Source organism: Oncorhynchus masou, chromosome 5 (genome assembly GCF_036934945.1).
Source record: "Oncorhynchus masou masou isolate Uvic2021 chromosome 5, UVic_Omas_1.1, whole genome shotgun sequence".
In the NCBI taxonomy this organism is placed as follows: Eukaryota; Metazoa; Chordata; class Actinopteri; order Salmoniformes; family Salmonidae; genus Oncorhynchus; species Oncorhynchus masou.
In genome coordinates this window covers 76143663-76164051 of record NC_088216.1, presented here as the reverse complement: position 1 = coordinate 76164051, position 20389 = coordinate 76143663, and the positions used below count along the sequence as shown (strand labels likewise).

The 20389-nt window shown below is 42.3% G+C and overlaps 1 protein-coding gene and 1 long non-coding RNA gene across 2 annotated transcripts; one reads left to right on the top strand and one right to left on the bottom strand.

Annotated features, from left to right (window-relative positions):
- The first annotated feature begins 8899 nt into the window (after window positions 1–8899).
- On the top strand, window positions 8900–9944 carry LOC135527944 (uncharacterized). The gene is made up of 4 exons (XR_010453488.1): window positions 8900–9080; window positions 9311–9404; window positions 9494–9611; window positions 9807–9944. It is a non-coding gene; the product is annotated as an uncharacterized LOC135527944 (long non-coding RNA).
- Window positions 9945–13261: 3317 nt separating this feature from the next.
- On the bottom strand, window positions 13262–19992 carry nprl2 (NPR2 like, GATOR1 complex subunit). The gene is made up of 11 exons (XM_064966826.1): window positions 19899–19992; window positions 16811–16902; window positions 16333–16501; window positions 16116–16224; window positions 15894–16030; window positions 15314–15411; window positions 14962–14998; window positions 14698–14791; window positions 14491–14608; window positions 14153–14295; window positions 13262–14004 (listed from the first exon to the last, which is right to left on the bottom strand). Exons 1-11 carry the CDS (start codon window positions 19971–19973, stop codon window positions 13937–13939), a joined length of 1140 nt encoding a protein of 379 aa, XP_064822898.1. The 5' UTR covers window positions 19974–19992; the 3' UTR covers window positions 13262–13936.
- Between the last annotated feature and the right edge of the window lie 397 nt (window positions 19993–20389).

Sequence of the window (20389 nt, the reverse complement as noted above, 5' to 3'; positions counted from 1 at the left end):
TGGTCCCTTTGCAGAAAAACAGCCCCAAAGCATGATGTTTCCACCCCCATGCTTCACAGTAGGTATGGTGTTCTTTGGATGCAACTCAGCATTCTTTGTCCTCCAAACACGACGAGTTGAATGTGATGAAAGAAATAAAAGCTGAAATAAATCACTTTCTGCTATTATTCTGACATTTCACATTCTTAAAATTAAAGTGGTGATCCTAACGTACCTAAGACAGGGGATTTTTACTTAAATTAAATGTTAGGAATTGTGAAAAACGGAGTTTAAATGTTTTTGGATAAGGTGTATGTAAACTTCCTAGAAGAAAAAGAAATGCACACTTATTTAGGCGAGGTGCTGGCTAGCGGAGTAGATAACTTGAAAATAAAAGAGAGCCGCACACTCTCGGAGCTCAGATGTAAAAATTTAATTACCAACGTTTCGACAGCCAAGCTGTCTTTATCAGGGTATAAACTCAAACACTGCGGGATGACTCCTTTATATAGTGTCAAAAGACACAGGTGTCTGTAATCATGGCCAAAAGTGGCCTAATATCATTGGTTAATTATCAAATATTAAAATGTCATACAAAGAACAGTATACGAACAACAAATGGATAGCATACGATCATAAATTCATTTGACTACACAAGCTTACAAACAATTACAATGGCAAAGTCACAATAATCACAAGATTGACTGCAGATCAAAGTCTACGTTGAGACCGAAGGGCGCAAGGGTCTTTAAGTTAAAGATCCAGGAAACCTCTTGTTTTAACAATGAATTATCAAGGTCACCCCCTCTCCTAGGTAGGGTGACATGTTCGATGCCAATATAATGCAGAGACAAAATCGAGTGGCCTGCCTCCAAGAAGTGGGCCGCAACTAGGTAAGTAAAGTTTCTACACTTAATGGAACTACGATGCTCTGAGATACGTACTTTTAATTCACTCTTTGTTTTACCTACATCATTTTTTACCACAAGGACAAGTTATAAGATAAATAACTGCCTTAGTGGTGCACGTAATAACACCTTTGATTGGGATCGATTTCCCTGTTTGAAGGATCTACATTTATAAGTGCGATTGCATTGAGCACAGCCATTACATTTGTAATTTCCATCCAGTAGGGGCGCAAATAGATGTTGTTCAGGAATATCTTGGGGTGGTAAATCAGAGTGTACCAATTGGTCTCTGAGATTTCTGCCCCGCGAGAATACGACCAAGGGAAGGTGCGAAAACACATTACCGAGACTATCATCATATGTAAACTTCCGACTTCAACTGTATATGGTTTTCAGTTTGCATAATGTCGAGTGAAGTTCCTTGATGGCCGTCTTGGTATCCACTTGCAGGGGGATATACACAGCTGTGTTGATAACCGAGGAGAGTTCTCTTGGGAGATAATACAGTCAGCATTGGATTGTGAGGAATTCTAGGTCAGTTGAACAAAAGGACTTGAGTTTTTTGTATGTTGTTACAATTACACCATGAGTCGTTAATCATGAAACATACACCCCTGCCCTTGTTACCAGAGAGATGTTTGTTCCTGTCGGCGCAATACACTGAAAATCCCATTGGCTGTACGGACTCCGACAGCATGTCCCCAGCGAGCCATGTCTCCATGAAACAGAGTATGTTACAATCCCGGATATCTCTTTGGAAAGCAACTCTTGCCCTAATTTCGTCAACTTTGTTAACTAGGGACTGGACATTAGCGAGTAATATACTCGGAAGCGGTGGGTGGTGTGTGCGCATCTGAAGCCTCACTAGAAGACTGCTCCGGCACCCTCTCCTCTGACGGTGTTGTTTTGGGTCGGCCTCTGGAATCAGTTCAAATGCCCTGGGAGGTGCAGACAAAGCATCCGCTTTGGGAAAGTCGTATTCGTGGTCGTAGTGCTGGGTGTGCTGGTAAATTGACGTCTCTCTGATATCCAATAGTTCTTCCCGGTTGTATGTAATAACACTTTAGGTTTTCTGGGCTAACAATGTAAGGTATAATACATTAAAAATATATATATACTGCACAGTTCCTAAGGACCTGAAGCGAAGCTGACATCTCTATCAGCACCATCTATGACATCATGCCATCTCTATCGGAGCCATTTCCGACAGCAATTAATTGTGTGTTTGTGTGTGTGTGTGTATGTGCCTGTGCCAGGGTTTTTGTGGGACAAGTGACAGGTAAGATTTTCATTTATCGGATATTTGAGTAATTGACCCATCATCCATATGCATTTGGGAGTCCACCCATCAGTAAACAAGGGATATTGGTCAAATGAGACACATTTGCGTGTCCTTAGAAACAGCCTATAAGAAGTTACAAAAACACTATTCCTTGTGGTTCGATATGTAGAATAGGCAAAACTTTATAGACCATTTTTTTTAAATTGGTTTTTACTTTCCTAAAACAATAATTGCCCACCTCATAGTGCTGAGCGATTCATCGAAATGTCAGTCATTTTTAGTTTTTTAAACTAAACAGACAAAATCTGTTAAATTATTTGAATTCCATTTAGTTGCTTTTTCTTTCTGTGAGCTCAATGTGCACATTGCACAGTTTCTCTAGAGATAAATCAGATCCAAGCCTGAACTGTGGGATGATGTAGGGAGTTGTAGTTTATTTGGTAAATATTTTCTTGAACTGTGCTGTTCGTTAATAAGGGCTTGTAAGGAAGCATTTCACGGTAAGGTCTACACCTGTTGTATGTGACAAATAAAGTTTGATTTGATTCTCATCGTATTTGCAGGTCAGAGAAAAATATATCCTCTTTAAAACATTTAATGCAATTCTATGTCATTTTACATATTAGATGAATATTTTTCATACCACACTAATTACAGAAATTACAGGACAGAGAGATCTTGGTGTGTCTTGATTTTAACGAAACTGTCCCTGTTTGCAAAATATAAAATCTGAGACGTCATTAGGAATCTGAGCACGGTACTTTCAAAAGTTAGCCCTACCTTTCTACCCCAGACATAGTAGACCTACTGAGCTTTAACTGCTGGCTACTCTTCTTCCATGGCTTAACTCAACGAGAGGTGTTTCCCTAAAAGACGTATGGGTGTAAACATATTTTATTGTACATAAGTGAATAGCTTAATCAATTGATAGTGATAGAATTAGATTACTTCCCAAGCGAAGTACATTTTTTGTCTCCTCGGCTATAGGAAGGTTGTATCTCAAACTTTGACTGTCAAAGAAACTAAACAATGATATCCCCCATATGCATCAGAGTCATGTCTTTCCCGGGTATTTTATACCTTGTTTCTAGCATAAAGCATTGGGGACCAAAGCGTTGTTATACTTTATGTAATCGGATCCGTTTTATTTTCCTCAAAATCTTAAGCTAACAAGGGGTAGGCCTGTGCTTTTTGCCATTGTCTTTAATAAAGGTAGGCCTATAGTATACCGTCTCGTACGCCTTCAATTCGAGTCTTGATTTTAACTTAACAGCCCTTCTCTGACACGAGGTTGGCTATTTAAAGTGCATAGTGGGTGGAGGAATTGACTGACAAATCTATGGATATAGCAGCCTATAGCCCAATTTCGTCTGTCAAACAGGTAGGTCTAACTTTTTAAAATGAAGACAGTTGAAATTTGCCCACTTTCAGCACTATGAGCTGAATTGAACTACATTTTGCAGTAGCTTGATCATAGTTGAACTAAATTCAAATGTAGGTAGTGTTTTCTGAACTTCAGAACTTGTTTTGCTACGAAGCGGTATAGCTAACTATTGGAACTACACACTACTTGTTCCTTTCTTTTTAGCATCACCCCTTTCTAATTCTTACTTGAAACATTTGTAGTGTTTAATATGCTAACTTACACATTATGTTAAGATCTTACTCCAGAGTGATTAGTTCTTGCAATTTGTAGTCTATGACATTTCAGTTTTAGATATGATTTATCACAAAGTACTTTGAATGTAGTGAACTACTTTAGTGTAACTTAACTCCTTCCAGTGTGAAGTAATTGGTAGCTTGGTAAACTATATGTTCAGAGTAGCTTTCCCAACACTGCAACTATCAGGTTTCAGGTATGACCCAGATGCAGACAGTGTTGAAGAAACAAAATTTTATTTCTAGAACAGTGGCAGGCAAATGGAAACAGGAGATAAAGGGCTGTGAGACATGGGTTTAACTCTAGACACATGAAAGGTGGGATGTATACGGAGGGTACGGGGCAACAGAAGACAAACAGCAGTGGGGCTAATGACCTTGAAGATGGGAAATGGGACAATTAACCGGGGAGAGATTTTTCAGGATTCCACCCGGAGGGACAGATCCCAGGTGGACAGCCATACCTTCTGCCCGAGAAGATACCGAGGAGAAAGAGTCCGGTGGTGATCCGCTTGTCCTCAATACCTGGAGGTGGTCTCGAGGAGGGCCGACTGGACTCTCCTTCAAGTTCAACAGCGGCTGAGAAACATCTGGTCCGAAGGTATGCTGACTTCTTCTTCTTGCTTAGGGAAAAGCAGGGGCTGATACCCCAGGGAACATTCAACGTGTGATAGGCCTGAAGCAGAGCAGGGAAGGGTGCTGTAGGCATATTCAACCCACACAAGCTGCTGGCTCCAGGTGGTGGGGTTGGCGGAGACCAGGCAGCACAGAGTACTTTCTAGGTCCTGGTTGGTTTGCTCCAACTAGCCGTTGGACTGGGGTGGAACTCGGAGGACAGACTGGCTGACAACCCAATGAGTGTGCAGAACGCCTTCCAGAACTGGGATGAGAACTGAGGACCCCGGTCAGAGACCATATCTACTGGCAGTCCATGGATCCGGAAGACTGCTGCACCATGAGCTGGGCCGTCTCTTTGGCAGAGGGTAGCTTAAGGAGAGAAATTAAGTGGGAGCTTTGGAAAACCAATCCACTATGGTCAGGATGGCGGTGTGGCCATCAGACGGGGAAGACCTGTGACAAAGTCCAGGTAGATGTGAAACCAGGGACAATGAGGGACAGGCAGAGGTTGGAGGATACCAGATGGAGCTTGCAGAGGAGTGTTGTTCTGTGCACAGACCGTGCAAGCGGCGCTGAATGCAGAGACCTCAAGAACCACGGTAGGCCACCAAAAGCGTTGTGGCACAAAAGCCAGGGTCCGGCAGGAGCCCGGGTGGCAGAAAAGCCTGGAGGAGTGGGCCCACTCCAGGACCAAGTAGTGTACCGCGTAAGGAATGAACATCCGGTTACCTGGGTTTCCCCTGGCGGTCGGCTGGAAACGCTGTGCCTCACAAACCTGCTTCCTTATTCCCCAGCTGAGTGCCGTCGCCAGGCACAAGGTGGGAATGATGGTCTCAGGTTCTGGGGTAGTAGCCGTGGGGCTATAGCGGTGTGACTGCGCATCCGGCTTGAGATTCTTGGATCCCGGCTGGTATGAGAGGGAGAAGTTGAACCGGGTGTACAGTAGGGCCCACCTAGCTTGCCGGGAATTGAGGCACTTCGCGGTGTGGAGATTTTCCAGGTTCTTGTGGTCGGGCCACCCAATGAAAAGATGTTCCACCCTCTCCAGCCATTGCTTCCACTCCTCCAACGCCATCTTCACGGCGAGAAGCTCATGATTCCCCACATAATAGTGGTGTTCTGTGATCCCGGAATGCCTAATAAGCAGCTGGGGTCCATGTGAACGGAACCTTGAGAGAGGTGAGTGCAGACAGTGGGGATGCCAGGGTGCTGTTGCCCCGGGTAAAGAGGCAATAAAAGTTGGTGAATCCCAGGAAACATTGCAGCTGTACTCTGGACATAGGCTGGGTCCATCCACCACCACTCTCACTGTCCTGGGATCCATCTGGACATTCCCTGCAGCAATGATGTAACCCAGAAAGGGGATGGTGGAGAGATTTTAATTTGCACTTCTTTGCTTTTCTAAAAAGGTGTTGGGAAACCTGTCGGACGTGTTCTTGGGTGGAGCGTGTGAAGACAAGGATGTCATCGAGGTAGACAAAGATGAACCGGTTCAACATGTCACGGAGAACATCATTAACCAGAGCCTGGAACACAGCAGGGGCGCTGGTAAGGCCAAATGGCATGACCAGATTATCATTGTGACCACTGGCCATGTTGAAGGCAGTCTTCCACTTGTCCCCTTCCCATATCCGCACCAGGTGGTAGGCGTTCCGTAGCTCCAGCTTGGAGAATACGGTGGCCCCCTGGAGTGGCTCCAAGGGTGAGGAGATGAGAGGTAGCGGTTCTTCCCCGTGATGTCATTCAGACCCCGGTAGTTGATGCACGGCGCAGGGTTTTGTCCTTCTTCTCCACAGAGAAGAGCCCTCCGCCTGCGGGGGAGGCAGAAGGATGGATGAACCCTGCAGCTAGGGAGTCCTCAATGTAAGTCTCCATAGCCATGATCTCCAGACCCGACAGAGAGTACAGTTGTCCCCGGGGCGGAGTGGTGCAGGTCAATCCCACAGTTATGTGGTCGGTGCAGCAGCAGTGAAGTTGCCCGGGCCTTACTGAACACCTCCCAGAGATCCTGGTACTTCGCATGAATGGCGGAGAGGTCCAGGTCAGGCTGGACAGACTTCAGGCAATGGGCATGGCAGAACGGGCTTCAGCCCATGATGGCACCGGCACACCAGTCAATGAGGGGATTGTGTCGCTGTAGCCAGGAGAAACCCAATACCATGGGTACCTGAGAAGACTTAATGAGCAGGAGCTGGAGCATCTTGCTGTGGTTCCCTGATACATGTAGGTTGATGGGGTGGTATTGTGGGTGACCCGGCCTATAGAGCGCATGTCCAGTGCTCTAACATCCATGGGAATGGAGAGGGACTGAGTGGGAATATCCAGCTTAGAAGCCAGGGTAGCATCCTTTAAGCTCTCATTGGCCCCAGAGTTGGTGTACCCGGAGAGATTTTAACTGGTTCTCCCACAGCAACATGGCATGAAAAGGTCTTTTAGTGGACAGGTGGAGACGAAATGACTAGTAGTTCTGCAATACAGGCAGCTCTTAGTGTGAAGCCTGTATAAACGTTCAGTTGGAGACCGCCTAGCTCTGCCTAGTTGAATGGGCTCGGGAAGAGGAATCGGCAGTCTCCGGAGGCTCTCGGGGGAACTCGGGTATCTCCGGGTTCTCTCGGCAACGGAGCCATCAGGGAACTTCCGGGATACCTCGGAGACAAGGTGGAATTCTTGGACGGGTGAGCAAAATGCAACACAAAATTACATTCTTGAGCTTTTTGTCCTGTGGATACCACGCTGTGAACAGTTTGAAGCAAACCTGTGCACATGCGAAGATACAGTGTGTGAGTCTCCCTTTAATTTGGCCAAAGAAAATGGCTCAACAGAATGAAACAAAACACTTGCGAGCTGGTTTAAACCTTCACAAATGTTTTCAACAGGATATATTGCAGCAATTACCAAGAAAGGCTAGTACCTATCATACCCAATAAATTACAGCAATAGTTTAATGATATTTATTTTACAACAAGCCTACTAATAACCCATCTTAAACTAAATACGGACACACAATTAAAATGAATTTAGCAAACAGAAATGTCTCAACAGAATAAAACAAAATGCATTATGCATGTTTAAAACTTGTTTAGATTAATAAATAGGCCTACAATAATAACAATGATAGACAGCAGTGGTTACCAACCGGTCAGTCGCCAAGGAATTCCTAGTTGATTACCAAACATTTCTGTACAAAACAACGACAAGTCTTTTGTTCCTATAGTTGTTTTATTCGTCTCACGCTGTTTGTGTTAGGTGTACCCGATGTGTTCTCATTGTGAACCATTTCATATCTCTGAAGGTACAAACTCTGCCTTCCCGGGGGAGCAGGCCTACCACTGGCCAATCGGATGGTTCAGATTAATGTAACGTAGCAGGTGTAAAAGAAAGCTATATCAAAGTTGATACTGTGAAATTTCTCAACTTTTAAAACCATGACTAGAGAGAGACTGTCAATGAATAGAGCAAAGAGCTGCTGTTTTTATAACTGAGTTCATGTTGAAGTTTTTACTCAGCACTGTCAACACTTTGTATTCAAAACTTTTATAAACCATAAAATGCTTGTTCTCCCTACTTCCACTCGCACTACAACCAACACTGCAGCTGCAATGAATGAGTCAAAGTGTATCGATAGGCTTGCGTTGTTATTATTAGCAGCTTGGGTCTTTTTTAATATCGAGGAATGTTTCACATTATCTAATCATATTAGTAACAACATGAATTTGTGCATGAGGCAGAAATAATGTGGTGCAATTTGAGTTTTGCCATTAGCTGGAAGACGGAGTCCATTTTTGGTCAGTGTCAACAGAGGAAAGGGAGAGCGGAGGGACGTTGACTGACCATCAGATGTAGGCTCTATCAACACAGTAATATAAAAAAGGTTATTATTATGCTCACTCAGTTGTGGCTCACAAGTAATACAACAACTGATCTATTACCAGTGTGATCATATAGCCTACTTCAAATGTTGAAATATCATTTTAATAAAATGGTTAGAGAAGTACAAAAATGCATTGGCAGGGCAATTCAAGCAAAGCCCATATGCGGTGATAATGTTTTGGGCCTATAGCCTACTGCATAGGTTAATGTTGCGTAGGCTTACGTTTTTTAAGTAATGTTTAAAAAAAATTGGACTGTAGATCTCGGCTTGCATTTTGACTCAGAAAGTGATTCAAAAAAGGTTGGTGACCACTTCAACTGGTAATATGATGCAATTGATAATGAACCCATTGGAATAGATTCTAAGAGAACATTTTTTTATGATGAAACAACATTTCCCTATGAAACCATGGAATAGATTCTAAGAGAACATTCTTTATGATGAAACAACATTTCCCTATGAAACCATGGAATAGATTCCATTCTTTATGATGAAACAACATTTCCCTATGAAACCATGGAATAGATTCTAAGAGAACATTCTTTATGATGAAACAACATTTCCCTATGAAACCATGGAATAGATTCTAAGAGAACATTCTTTATGATGAAACAACATTTCCCTATGAAACCATGGAATAGATTCTAAGAGAACATTCTTTATGATGAAACAACATTTCCCTATGAAACCATGGAATACATGCTAAGAGAACATTCTTTTTCACAGGTATTATGGTGTTGTAACCTTGGTATCAATATTTCAGGTAATGAAACCCTCAGTAACAATACCTTCTTCTGAAATGTGCTGTGTGTGTGTGTGTGTGTGTGTGTGTGTGTGTGTGTGTGTGTGTGTGTGTGTGTGTGTGTGTGTGTGTGTGTGTGTGTGTGTGTGTGTGTGTGTGTACAGTCCTGCTAACACACTGTATGTTGTGTCTGAAATGTGTGTGTGTGTGTGTACAGTCCTGCTAACACACTGTATGTTGTGTCTCTCCAGTACTCCAATGTGTACTGCACAACCCCTACAGTCCAGAGCCTGATAGATGACAGGTCCATTCAGGAGGAGTGTCTCAACTATGTCACCAAGAAAGGTAACAGCCAGTTTGGAAAGTTGTAGTCAGAACAAGTTAGAATTTGTTACAGTGAGTGTATGATAAGTTCTGCTGCCTGTGTGCTTCAGGACAGAAGAGAGCCTGTTTAAGGGATGTGTTCCAGCTGTACTGTGGTCTGACTCCAGGCACCACAGTTCGTGATCTTTGCTCCCGCTACTCACAGCAGCTGCAGAGGGTAGATGAGAGGTGAGTTATTTAGCATCCATGTTGACTCATGATGTTTATGTGGTTGACATAGACCTCAATGTCCATATTTATTTATTTATTTGTCAGGGACCATGTACAACATGCCATTGCACCAGATTTATCTAGATAGCTAATCCTCATCTAGGTGGAGAAGTGTAGAGAATAGTGTTGTTGATATCATGTGATGCTCAACAGGAGGCTGATCCAGTATGGACTGATGAAGGCTCTCATTCGCCGTCTGCAGAAGTATCCTGTTAAGGTGACACGAGACGAGAGGAGCCGCCCACCACGCCTTTACACTGGTTGCCATAGTTACGACGAAATCTGCTGCAAGACGGGTAGGTTAAGGCGTTTATGATGACACATTACTGGTTTTATAGTGATGACATGTGTTTTACTGATACGGTAATAATAAGGATTAATACAAATTATTATAAATACTATATATATTAATTTTTTTCAAAATTGCATCCTACCTGAATAGCGAGTTGCACAGTAGCCTGCATTTGGTCGTACCAACTTTCTTCTTATCTTTGTCCACTACAATATTAAAAGTTCTCCATACAAAGGACATTCCTCAGGTAGGCCTTTCACTGTAGGCAGACTTTCTAACTTTCCTTTAACTTTCCTTTCTCTCCTCTCTCACTCTCACTCTCCTCAGCAGCAGATGCATGCTGATATTAGATATTAGATACTACTGCACTGTTGGAGCTAGGAACAAACATTTCACAACATCCTCAATAACATCTGCTAAATATGTGTATGTGACCAATAAAATATGATTTGATGCACATAAGGCAGCGCGCATGGAGTGAGAGAATGGTGCTGAAGTGTGTAATCGGGATGTATAATATGCAGCCCCCCAGCTACAACTTCACTTCATCGGCTTTTAATTTATTTTATAGGCAAAAGCCGTCTAACGGAAACCCTGGCGTGTGTGTGTGTGTGTGTGTGTGTGTGTGTGTGTGTGTGTGTGTGTGTGTGTGTGTGTGTGTGTGTGTGTGTGTGTGTGTGTGTGTGTGTGTGTGTGTGTGTGTGTGTGTGTGTGCGTGCGTGCGTGTGTGTGTGTGTGTGTGTGTGTGTTCCTCACCTGTTCCAAGATTAGGTCTTTCTTTGGAGGGGCAGGGTCTGTGACAGTGAGGTGACTGAGGAAGCGCTGGAGCTCCACCAGGTTGGCCAGCTGGTCTCTTAACACCTCTGTCAGGTAACCACAGCTACACACAAAATAAGTTTCAGTTTGAGTTAGACTTTTATTGTCTGCATTGTGGTCTGTCTGATAGACCACCTATGCAATCCTGCACAGTTCTCAGAGCTCATAATTCTATCCTCACGTATGTTCAGGAAGGAGAGACAATCATGTAAATAATAGTAAGAGAAAACACCAGTCAAAACAAAGCCTGGATACCTCATCTGTCTTCTAATCGGAGGGGAGATAAGAAAATATTTTGAAGGACAATGATCTGAACAGATATTCTTCCTGAGCTATAGTTTTGATAGGATTCAGAGGCCACTCTTGTCAGAAGCGCCAGTACTGGCTGAGGCTACTGTACCTTTAAGCCCTGGTTCTTGTTGAAGTTGTTGAAGTCATATTTCCTTTGGCAGTCTTCCTTCAGCACCAGGTTGTACAGAGCAATCCAGACCTGGCAGTCCAATTTAGTCTCCTTCAGACAGAACCTTCTGCCATTTTCCATTAATGTACTTCTCTATCTCTCCTGTAGAAGGAGACAAAGGACATGTGGGTCTACGACACTGTAACAACTCGGCCAGGGTTCCCCAACTGGTGGCCCGCAGGCCAAATAGCCCCCACACCCCAAGTAAAAAAAACATATTTCTTTAGAATTTTCATTGTTGGACCTAAAAAAACTGTAAAAACACCAGGAAATCAGCTACAAGCCATTTTCATTTAGGAAATCTGTTCCCATGTCTTCCCACGCATGTTTTGGAAAATATTATATCTGTTTGGGTTTCTTGCGGTCAATTTGCAGTCTACAAGTTATTTGTAATCATGTTCTGGCCCCCCAACCATGCGCTAGTTGATGATCCCATTACAATATTCACACACCTCGACTTTTTTGCACATTTTGTTGTGTTACAGCCTGAATTTGAAATTGATTATATTGAGTTTTTTGCTGCTGGCCTACACACAATACCCCATTATGTCAAAGTGGAAATATGTTTTTAAACATTTTTACAAATGAATACAAAATGAAAAGCTGAAATGTCTTGAGTCAACAACTATTCAACCCCTTTGAATGGCTAACCTAAATAAGTTCAGGAGTAAGCATTTGCTTAACAAGTCACATGGCCTGAATAATAGTGTTTAACATGATTTTTGAATGACTACCTCATCTCTGTACCCCACATGTACAATTATCTGTCGAGCAGTGAACAGATTCAACCACAAAGACCAGGGAGGTTTTCCAATGCCTCGCAAAAAAGGGCACCTATTGATAGATGGGTCATATGAAAAAAGCAGACATTGAATATTCCTTTGAACATGAAGTTATTCATTACACTTTGGATGGTGTATCAATGAACGCAGTCACTACAAAGATACAGGCGTCCTTCCTAACTCCGGAGAGGAGGGAAACTACTCAGGGATTTCACCATTAGGCCAATGGTGACTTTTAAACAGTTAAAGTTTAATGGCTGTGATAGGAGAACACTGAGGATGCATCAACAGCATTGTAGTTATTCAAAAATAGTAAACTAATTGACAGAGTAAAAAGGAAGCCTGTACAGAATAAACATATTCCAAAACATGCATCCTGTTTTCAACAAGGCACAAAAGTAAAACTGCAAAAAATGTGCCAAAGAAATTAACTTTGTCTTGAATACAAAGTGTTATGTTTGGGGCAAATCCATCACAACACATTACTGAGTATCCACTTCAAGCATGGTGGTGGCTGCATCATGTTATGAGTATACTCTTTTTTAGGATAAACCCCCCCCCCCAAATAGAGCTAAGCACAGGCAAAATCCTAGAGGAATACTTGGTTCAGTCTGCTTTCCAACAGACACTGGGAGACATTCACCTTTCCGCAGAAAAATAACACAAAACAAGGTCAAATATACACTGGAGTTGCATACCAAGACGACATTGAATGTTCCTGAGTGGCTTAGTTACAGTTTTGACTTAAAAACGCTTGAAAAGCTATGGCAATACTTGAAAATGTCTGTCTAGCAATGATCAACAACCAACTTGACAGAGCTTGAAGAATTTTTTTTAAGCATGTGCAAATATTCTACAATCCAGGTGTGCAAAGCTCGTAGAGACTTAACCAGAAAGATACAGCTGTGATCACTGCCAAAGGTGATTCTAACATGTATTGAGATCAGGGGTGTGAATACTTCTGTAAATTAGAGACTGTATTTCTGCATTTAATTTTCAATAAGTTAGCTAACATTTCTAAAAACATGTTTTCATTCACATTATGGGGTTAAGAGCATCATAACTTGAGTGAAAACATGTTTTTGGAAATGTTAGCAAATTTTTTGAAAAAACAGCATGTAGATGGGTGAGAAACAAAATAAATTCAATCCATTTTGAATTCTGGCTGTAATACAATGTGGAATAAGTCGAGGGGTATGAATACTTTCTGAAGGCTCTGTAGGTGAAGTGAGCAAGATAAACACAGTCAGACAATGGGTCATTCAAATCAACAACGCATCTTTATTATTGCAAGGAGTTGGTATTATCATTTTTTTGGTACATGAATAAGCACATTTTACATTTGAGTCATTTAGCTGATGTTCTTATCCAGAGCGACTTACAGGAGCAATTAGGATTAAGTGCCTTGCTCAGGGGAACATCAACAGATTTTTAACCTAGTCGGCGCAAGAGTTTGAACTAGCGAATGTTCTCTGAACTGGCACAACGCTCTTAACCGCTAGGCTACCTGCCACATTCCTCATTTTTGTGGTCTTTTTAAATTATTCCATTCATTGTTCTGAATGAAACTATCCCACACTGATTGATTCAAAGTCTGGATGGAAAAACCTGAGGATGATAACAGGTGACATTGGTGACATACTAGTAGTATATAAATTCCTACATGTCTCAGCCTTTGAATGCACAGGCCATTTCCAGAACATTTCGGATGAAGTCCACAGACAACAACAGTGATAAACTGACTTTTCTAAGGCATCTTTGGCTGAGGTTGATCCACATTGTGTCTCCTGGACAGCAGGCAGTTGTGTGGGTCAGATGAGAGACGAGCAGGAGGCCTCTGTTTCAGTACAATCGGACCTCGTGTCTGTCTGTCTTTGTTAGAGAGATGGCTTTCTCTATCAAAGTGAGTGTGGTTGCTGATTAAGCCAGGGTATCACTTCCAGCACACAATTATGTTGGGGTCATTCTCCAAGCGCTCGTCCAGCTCTTTGTAGCTCATTCCTGCAAATACAGGGAAAGGTGCTGCCATGAGAGATTACAGAGTATAGAACGATTTCTCAAAATACTTATCCAGCCCTCTGTAATTATTAATCTTCCTAAACACGTCATCACTATAAAACCAGTAATGTGTCATCACGCCTTAACCTACCCGTCTTGCAGCAGATTTCGTCGTAACTATGGCAACCAGTGTAAAGGCGTGGTGGGCGGCTCCTCTCGTCTCGTGTCACCTTAACAGGATACTTCTGCAGACGGCGAATGAGAGCCTTCATCAGTCCATACTGGATCAGCCTCCTGTTGAGCATCACATGATATCAACAACACTATTCTCTACACTTCTCCACCTAGATGAGGATTAGCTATCTAGATAAATCTGGTGCAATGGCATGTTGTACATGGTCCCTGACAAATAAATAAATAAATATGGACATTGAGGTCTATGTCAACCACATAAACATCATGAGTCAACATGGATGCTAAATAACTCACCTCTCATCTACCCTCTGCAGCTGCTGTGAGTAGCGGGAGCAAAGATCACGAACTGTGGTGCCTGGAGTCAGACCACAGTACAGCTGGAACACATCCCTTAAACAGGCTCTCTTCTGTCCTGAAGCACACAGGCAGCAGAACTTATCATACACTCACTGTAACAAATTCTAACTTGTTCTGACTACAACTTTCCAAACTGGCTGTTACCTTTCTTGGTGACATAGTTGAGACACTCCTCCTGAATGGACCTGTCATCTATCAGGCTCTGGACTGTAGGGGTTGTGCAGTACACATTGGAGTACTGGAGAGACACAACATACAGTGTGTTAGCAGGACTGTACACACACACACACACACACACACACACACACACACACACACACACACACACACACACACACACACACACACACACACACACACACACACACACACTTCAGAAGAAGGTATTGTTACTGAGGGTTTCATTACCTGAAATATTGATACCAAGGTTACAACACCATAATACCTGTGAAAAAGAATGTTCTCTTAGAATCCATTCTATGGTTTCATAGGGAAATGTTGTTTCATCATAAAGAATGTTCTCTTAGCATGTATTCCATGGTTTCATAGGGAAATGTTGTTTCATCATAAAGAATGTTCTCTTAGCATCTATTCCATGGTTTCATAGGGAAATGTTGTTTCATCATAAAGAATGTTCTCTTAGCATCTATTCCATGGTTTCAAAGGGAAATGTTGTTTCATCATAAAGAATGTTCTCTTAGAATCTATTCCAATGGGTTCATTATCTGTTGCATCATATTACCAGTTGTAAAGCACTCACAGTAAATTCTGTACGGCGATCCGGACTAGATTAAGTTCAACATCCGCTTCTGCAGATATCTTCTGGATATGCCTGAACCCATCAATGTAGGCCAGGATCTACAACAGAATTCAACATATTTCTAACATCTTTTTCATCAGCACTTTAATCTGAGACAGGTGCATGATGACATTGCACAGTACTGGTCCAAAATTTGGACTCACCTACTAATTCAAGGGTTTTTCTTTATTTGTACTATTTTCTACATTGTAGAATAATAGTGAAGATACCAAAACTATGAAATAGCACATATGGAATCATGTAGTAACCAAAAAAAAAAAGTGTTAAACAAATCTAAATATATTTTCTATTTGAGATTCTTCAAAGTAGCCACCCTTTGCCTTGATGACAGCTTTAATAGTACAAAAGAAAAACCCTTGAATGAGTAGGTGTCCAAACTTTTGACTGGTACTGTATAGACAAATCATTGTTTCTCTGAAACCCTTGATGGGATGTCAGCCACACTGTATGTACGCTTCTGGTAAGGATGAGGCGTGGGTCTATCTGTGTGAGCCACTGTCGGTGTGGCAGAAAGACCTACCTGCTGAGTGGTTAGATCCCACTGGGATTTGATGAAGTGGTCTTTGCACTGAGTGAAGACAGGCACGTCGTACTCCTGCACGATCAGAGGGTCCCTGCGCTGCTCAATCAACTTCAGGTTGATTGTATTGGACTCATCTAAATAAGAGGGAGGAAACGAATGGTGTGTGAGAGAAAGAGAAGACACTATCTGACACATTGCTGTGTACAAATGCACACATACCGATGGGTAAGGTACAGGCTCCGGTAGCATTTAGCTCCTCTAACAAGGTGGACATAATAGGTAGCAGTTTCTGTTTGCTCTCCTCGTTCGATATGAACCCACTCTCCAGCTGCAAAATAAAGAGAAATATTAACACTTTGACCTATATATCCCATAAGACATTCAGATCTTGTGATGTTTTGAAAAAGAGCACTAGCCTCCAGGGAGATCCTTTTACCTCCAGCGTTGTGAGATACCCTGACAGCTTCTTGACAATTGGCTCAAGGGCACACGTCTTGGTCCTTGCATCGCATACAAGGCCCAGGTTAAAGAGCAGGGCATTACGGCTGTACTTCTTGTGCTCGATGCACACCGGACAACCAATTAACTTCTTCCCCATGGCCGTTCTACATCAATAAAAGACAAGTCCATATTATGGCAAGAACCGCTCAAATAAGCAAAGAGAAATGACAGTCCATCATTACTTTAAGACATGAAGGTCAGTCTATTCGGAAAATGTGCAGTTTCAAAAGCCATCAAGCGCCATGATGAAATTGGTTCTTGTGAGGACCGCCACAGGAAAGGAAAGAATTGCAGCTCAAATAAATTATTCACTTAGTTCAAGTAACTGACACAAGAGGAGAGAAAAATAAGACCTGTTGTTAAATTGGACCATGAATAAGAATATCCTAATGTAAATTCCCAAGTGTACGTACACAGTTATGAGTTTGTTCTGCAGTTCTGGTTTGGTAATGATGTACACCTGTACTGTGTCAAAGAGCTCCCGGGATATGTACTCCTCTGGAACCTGGAGAGGATAGAACACAATAGAACGATGGGAAAAGATAGAACACAGCCCCAACAGATCCACAGATGACACAATCTCTATTGCCCTCTCCCACCTAGACAAAAGGAACACCTACAGTATGTGAGAATGCTGTTCATTGACTACAGCTCAGTGTTCAACACCATTGTGCCCTCGAAGCTCAACACTAAGCTAAGGACTCTGGGACTGAACACCTCCCTCTGAAACTGGATCCTGGACTTCCTGACAGGTCGCCCCCAGGTGGTGAGGGTAGGCAATAACACAGCCATGCTGACCCTCAACACAGGGGCCCCCTCAGAGGTGAATGCTTAGTCCCCTCCTGTACTCCCTGTACACCCACGACTGCATGGCCACGCACAACTCCAACATCATCACTAAGTTTGCCAACAACATCACTGAGTTTGCCGACAACACGACGGTGGTAGTCCTAATTACAACAATGAGACAGCTTATAGGGAGGTCAGAGACCTGTCAGTGTGGTTCCAGGAGAACAACCTCTCTCTTAATGTCAGCAAGACAAAGGAGCTGATCATGGACTACAGGAAACGGGCGGGACGAGCACGCCCCCATCCACATCGACAGGGCTGCAGTGGAGCGGGTCGAGAGCTTCAAGTTCCTCGGTGTCCACATCACTAAGGATCTATCATGGTCCAGACACACCAACACAATTGTGAAGAGGGCACGACAACGCTACTTCCCCCTCAGGAGACTGAAATTACTTGGCATGGGCTCTCAAATCCTCAAAAAGTTCTACAGCTACACCATCGAGAGCATCTTGACAAACTGCATCACCAGTATGGCAACTGCTTGGCATCCGACCGCAAGGCACTACAAAGTAGTGAGTACTGCCCAGTACATTACCGGGGCTGAGCTTTGTGCCATCCAGGACCTCTATACCAGGCAATGTCAGAGGAAGGCCCAAAAAAGTGTCAGACTCCAGCCTCCCATGCCACAGACTGTTCTAGCTGCTACCGCTCAGCAAGCGGTACCAATCCACCAAGTCTGGAACCAACTGGACCCTGAACAGCTTCTACTCCCAAGCCATAAGACTTCTGAACAGCTAATCAAAGGGCTACTCGGACTACTTGCATTTACCTTTTTTGGCACCAACTCTTTAGCAGTGACTATGCACACACTGGACTCTACCCACACACACTTACTGACACCCCCAACACACACACACGCAAACTGATGAAACGCTCACACTTACCACATAAGCTGCTGATAGTCACTTTACCCCTACCTATACAGTGCATTCGGAAAGTATTCAGACCCTTGACTTTTTCCACATTTGTTACGTTAAAGCCTTATTTTAAAATGGATTCAATAAAAAAAACGTACTGATCAATCTACACACAATACCCCATAACGTCAAAGCGAAAACAGGTTTTTCTAAACGTTTTCAAATGTATTAAAAATAAAAAAAACAGAAATACCTTATTTACATAAGTATTGAGACCCTTTGGTATGAGACTCAAAATTGAGCTCAGGTGCATCCTGTTTCCATTGATCATCCTTGAGACGATTATACAACATGATTGGAGTCCACCTGTTGTAAATATCGGAGTAAATCCCAAGCCATGAGGTCGAGGTAATTGTACATAGCACTACGACCATGAGGTTGAAGGAATTGTACATAGCACTATGAGACAGGGTCATGTTGAAGTACAGATCTGGGGAAGGGTACCAAAACATTTCTGCAGCATTGAAGGTTCCCAAGAACACAGTGGCCTCCATTATTCTTAAATGGAAGAAGTTTGGAACCACCAAGACTCTCCCTAATGCTGGCCGCCAGGCCAAACTGAGAAATCAGGGGGGAATATATATATTTTTAATCCCTGTCCCCGCATGAGGCCCTTTGGGGAGGCCGTCATTGTAAATAAGAATTTGTTCTTAACTGACTTGCCTAGTTAGATTAGAGCAGTAAAAATAAATGTTGTGTCACACCCGTGGTATACGGTCTGATATACCACAGCTGTCAGCCAATCAGCATTCAGGGCTGGAACCACCCAGTTAATAATCCATTTTAGAATAAGGCTGTAACATAACAAAATGTGTTAAAAGTCAAGTGTTCTGAATACTTTCCGAATGCATTGTATGTACAGTACATAGGTACCTCAATTACTTTGTGCCTCTGCACATTGACTTAGTACTTGCACTCCCTGTATAGCCATATTATTTTCTAAACCCTATTTATAGCCAGTTGTGGAAAAAGTACCCAATTGTCATACTTGAGTAAAAGTAATGATACCATAATAGAAAATGACTCAAGTAAAAGTTACCCGGTAAAATACTACTTGAGTAAAAGTCTAAAATAATTTGGTTTTAAATATACTTAAGTATTAAAAGTACAAGCATATATAATTACTAATTCCATATATTAAGCAAACCAGAGGGCACCGTTTGAGTTTTTTAAAACTTATTTATCGTTAGCCAGGGGACTCTCCAAGACTCAGACATAATTTACAAACCAAGCATTTGTGTTTAGTGAGTCTGCCAGATCAGGGGCAGTAGGGATAACCAGGGTTGTTTTCTTGATAAGTGTGTGAATTGGACCATTTTCCTGTCCTGCTAAGCATTCAAAATGTAGAGTACTTTTGGGTGTCCGGGAAAATGTCTGGAGTAAAAATAACACTATTTTGTCAAGGAATGTAGCAAAGTAAAAGTTGTCAAAATATAAAATGGTAAAGTACAGATACCACAAAAAAATCTACTTAAGTAGTACATTAAAGTATTTTTACACCACTGTATATAGCCATGTTATATTTACTCGTTATTCACTGCGTCACTATTTCTATTTTTGATCTTATCTTTAGCTCTGCACTGTTGGAAAAGGACCCGTAAGTAAGCAGTTCACTGTTAGTCTACCCGCCAGGTTGTATACGAAGCATGTGACAAATAAAATGCGATTTGATTAGAAAGTTAGCTTGACACTCGTTGCAAAAACTGTCGAAACATATACTGTACTGTACACCTACCTGGTAAGTAATCTTTGGTCCCAGTGTGGGGTGGAACTCACTAAAAAATATACACTCTATTCGACTCATCCCCATGAAGACGTTGTAAAAAGGACTTTAACCTTCAGGTAGTATAATAAAGGAAGAAAGTAACTCCAACTGCGTCAATCTCTTACTCCGTTCTCAGACAATGTGAATGCTCAATTGAAGATAAGTATTTTTGAAGACCTACAGTAGCTGTGTATCTAGTGGTTGTAAATCACTCTCTTGTTACTGTAGCTAGCTAGTAGCGATGATGACTCCTAATTCCTGACAGAGCAGGGAAGGGTTGTTGTTGACAGTCTACCCTAGCTAGCTAGTCCAGCTATCTCTAGCTAACTTAACTCTTCTGGTTAATGTGTAAACGTACAACTGGATCCTCTTGTATTTCCTTACAATTGACGACCAATCTGTTTAAATGTCATGCAAAAACTATACCACAGCGTAAATACAATCGAACAAGTGGTTTGCTA

Excerpts from the sequence above, each read along its gene's own strand:
- nprl2 (XM_064966826.1), bottom strand. The coding sequence starts at position 19,973 with ATGGGGATGAGTCGAATAGAGTGTATATTTTTTAGTGAGTTCCACCCC. Across the intron at positions 16,031-16,115 it reads AGCCTGTACCTTACCCATCG|ATGAGTCCAATACAATCAAC; the intron begins GTATGTGTGCAT and ends CCTCTTATTTAG. Across the intron at positions 14,609-14,697 it reads CAACTATGTCACCAAGAAAG|GACAGAAGAGAGCCTGTTTA; the intron begins GTAACAGCCAGT and ends TGTGTGCTTCAG.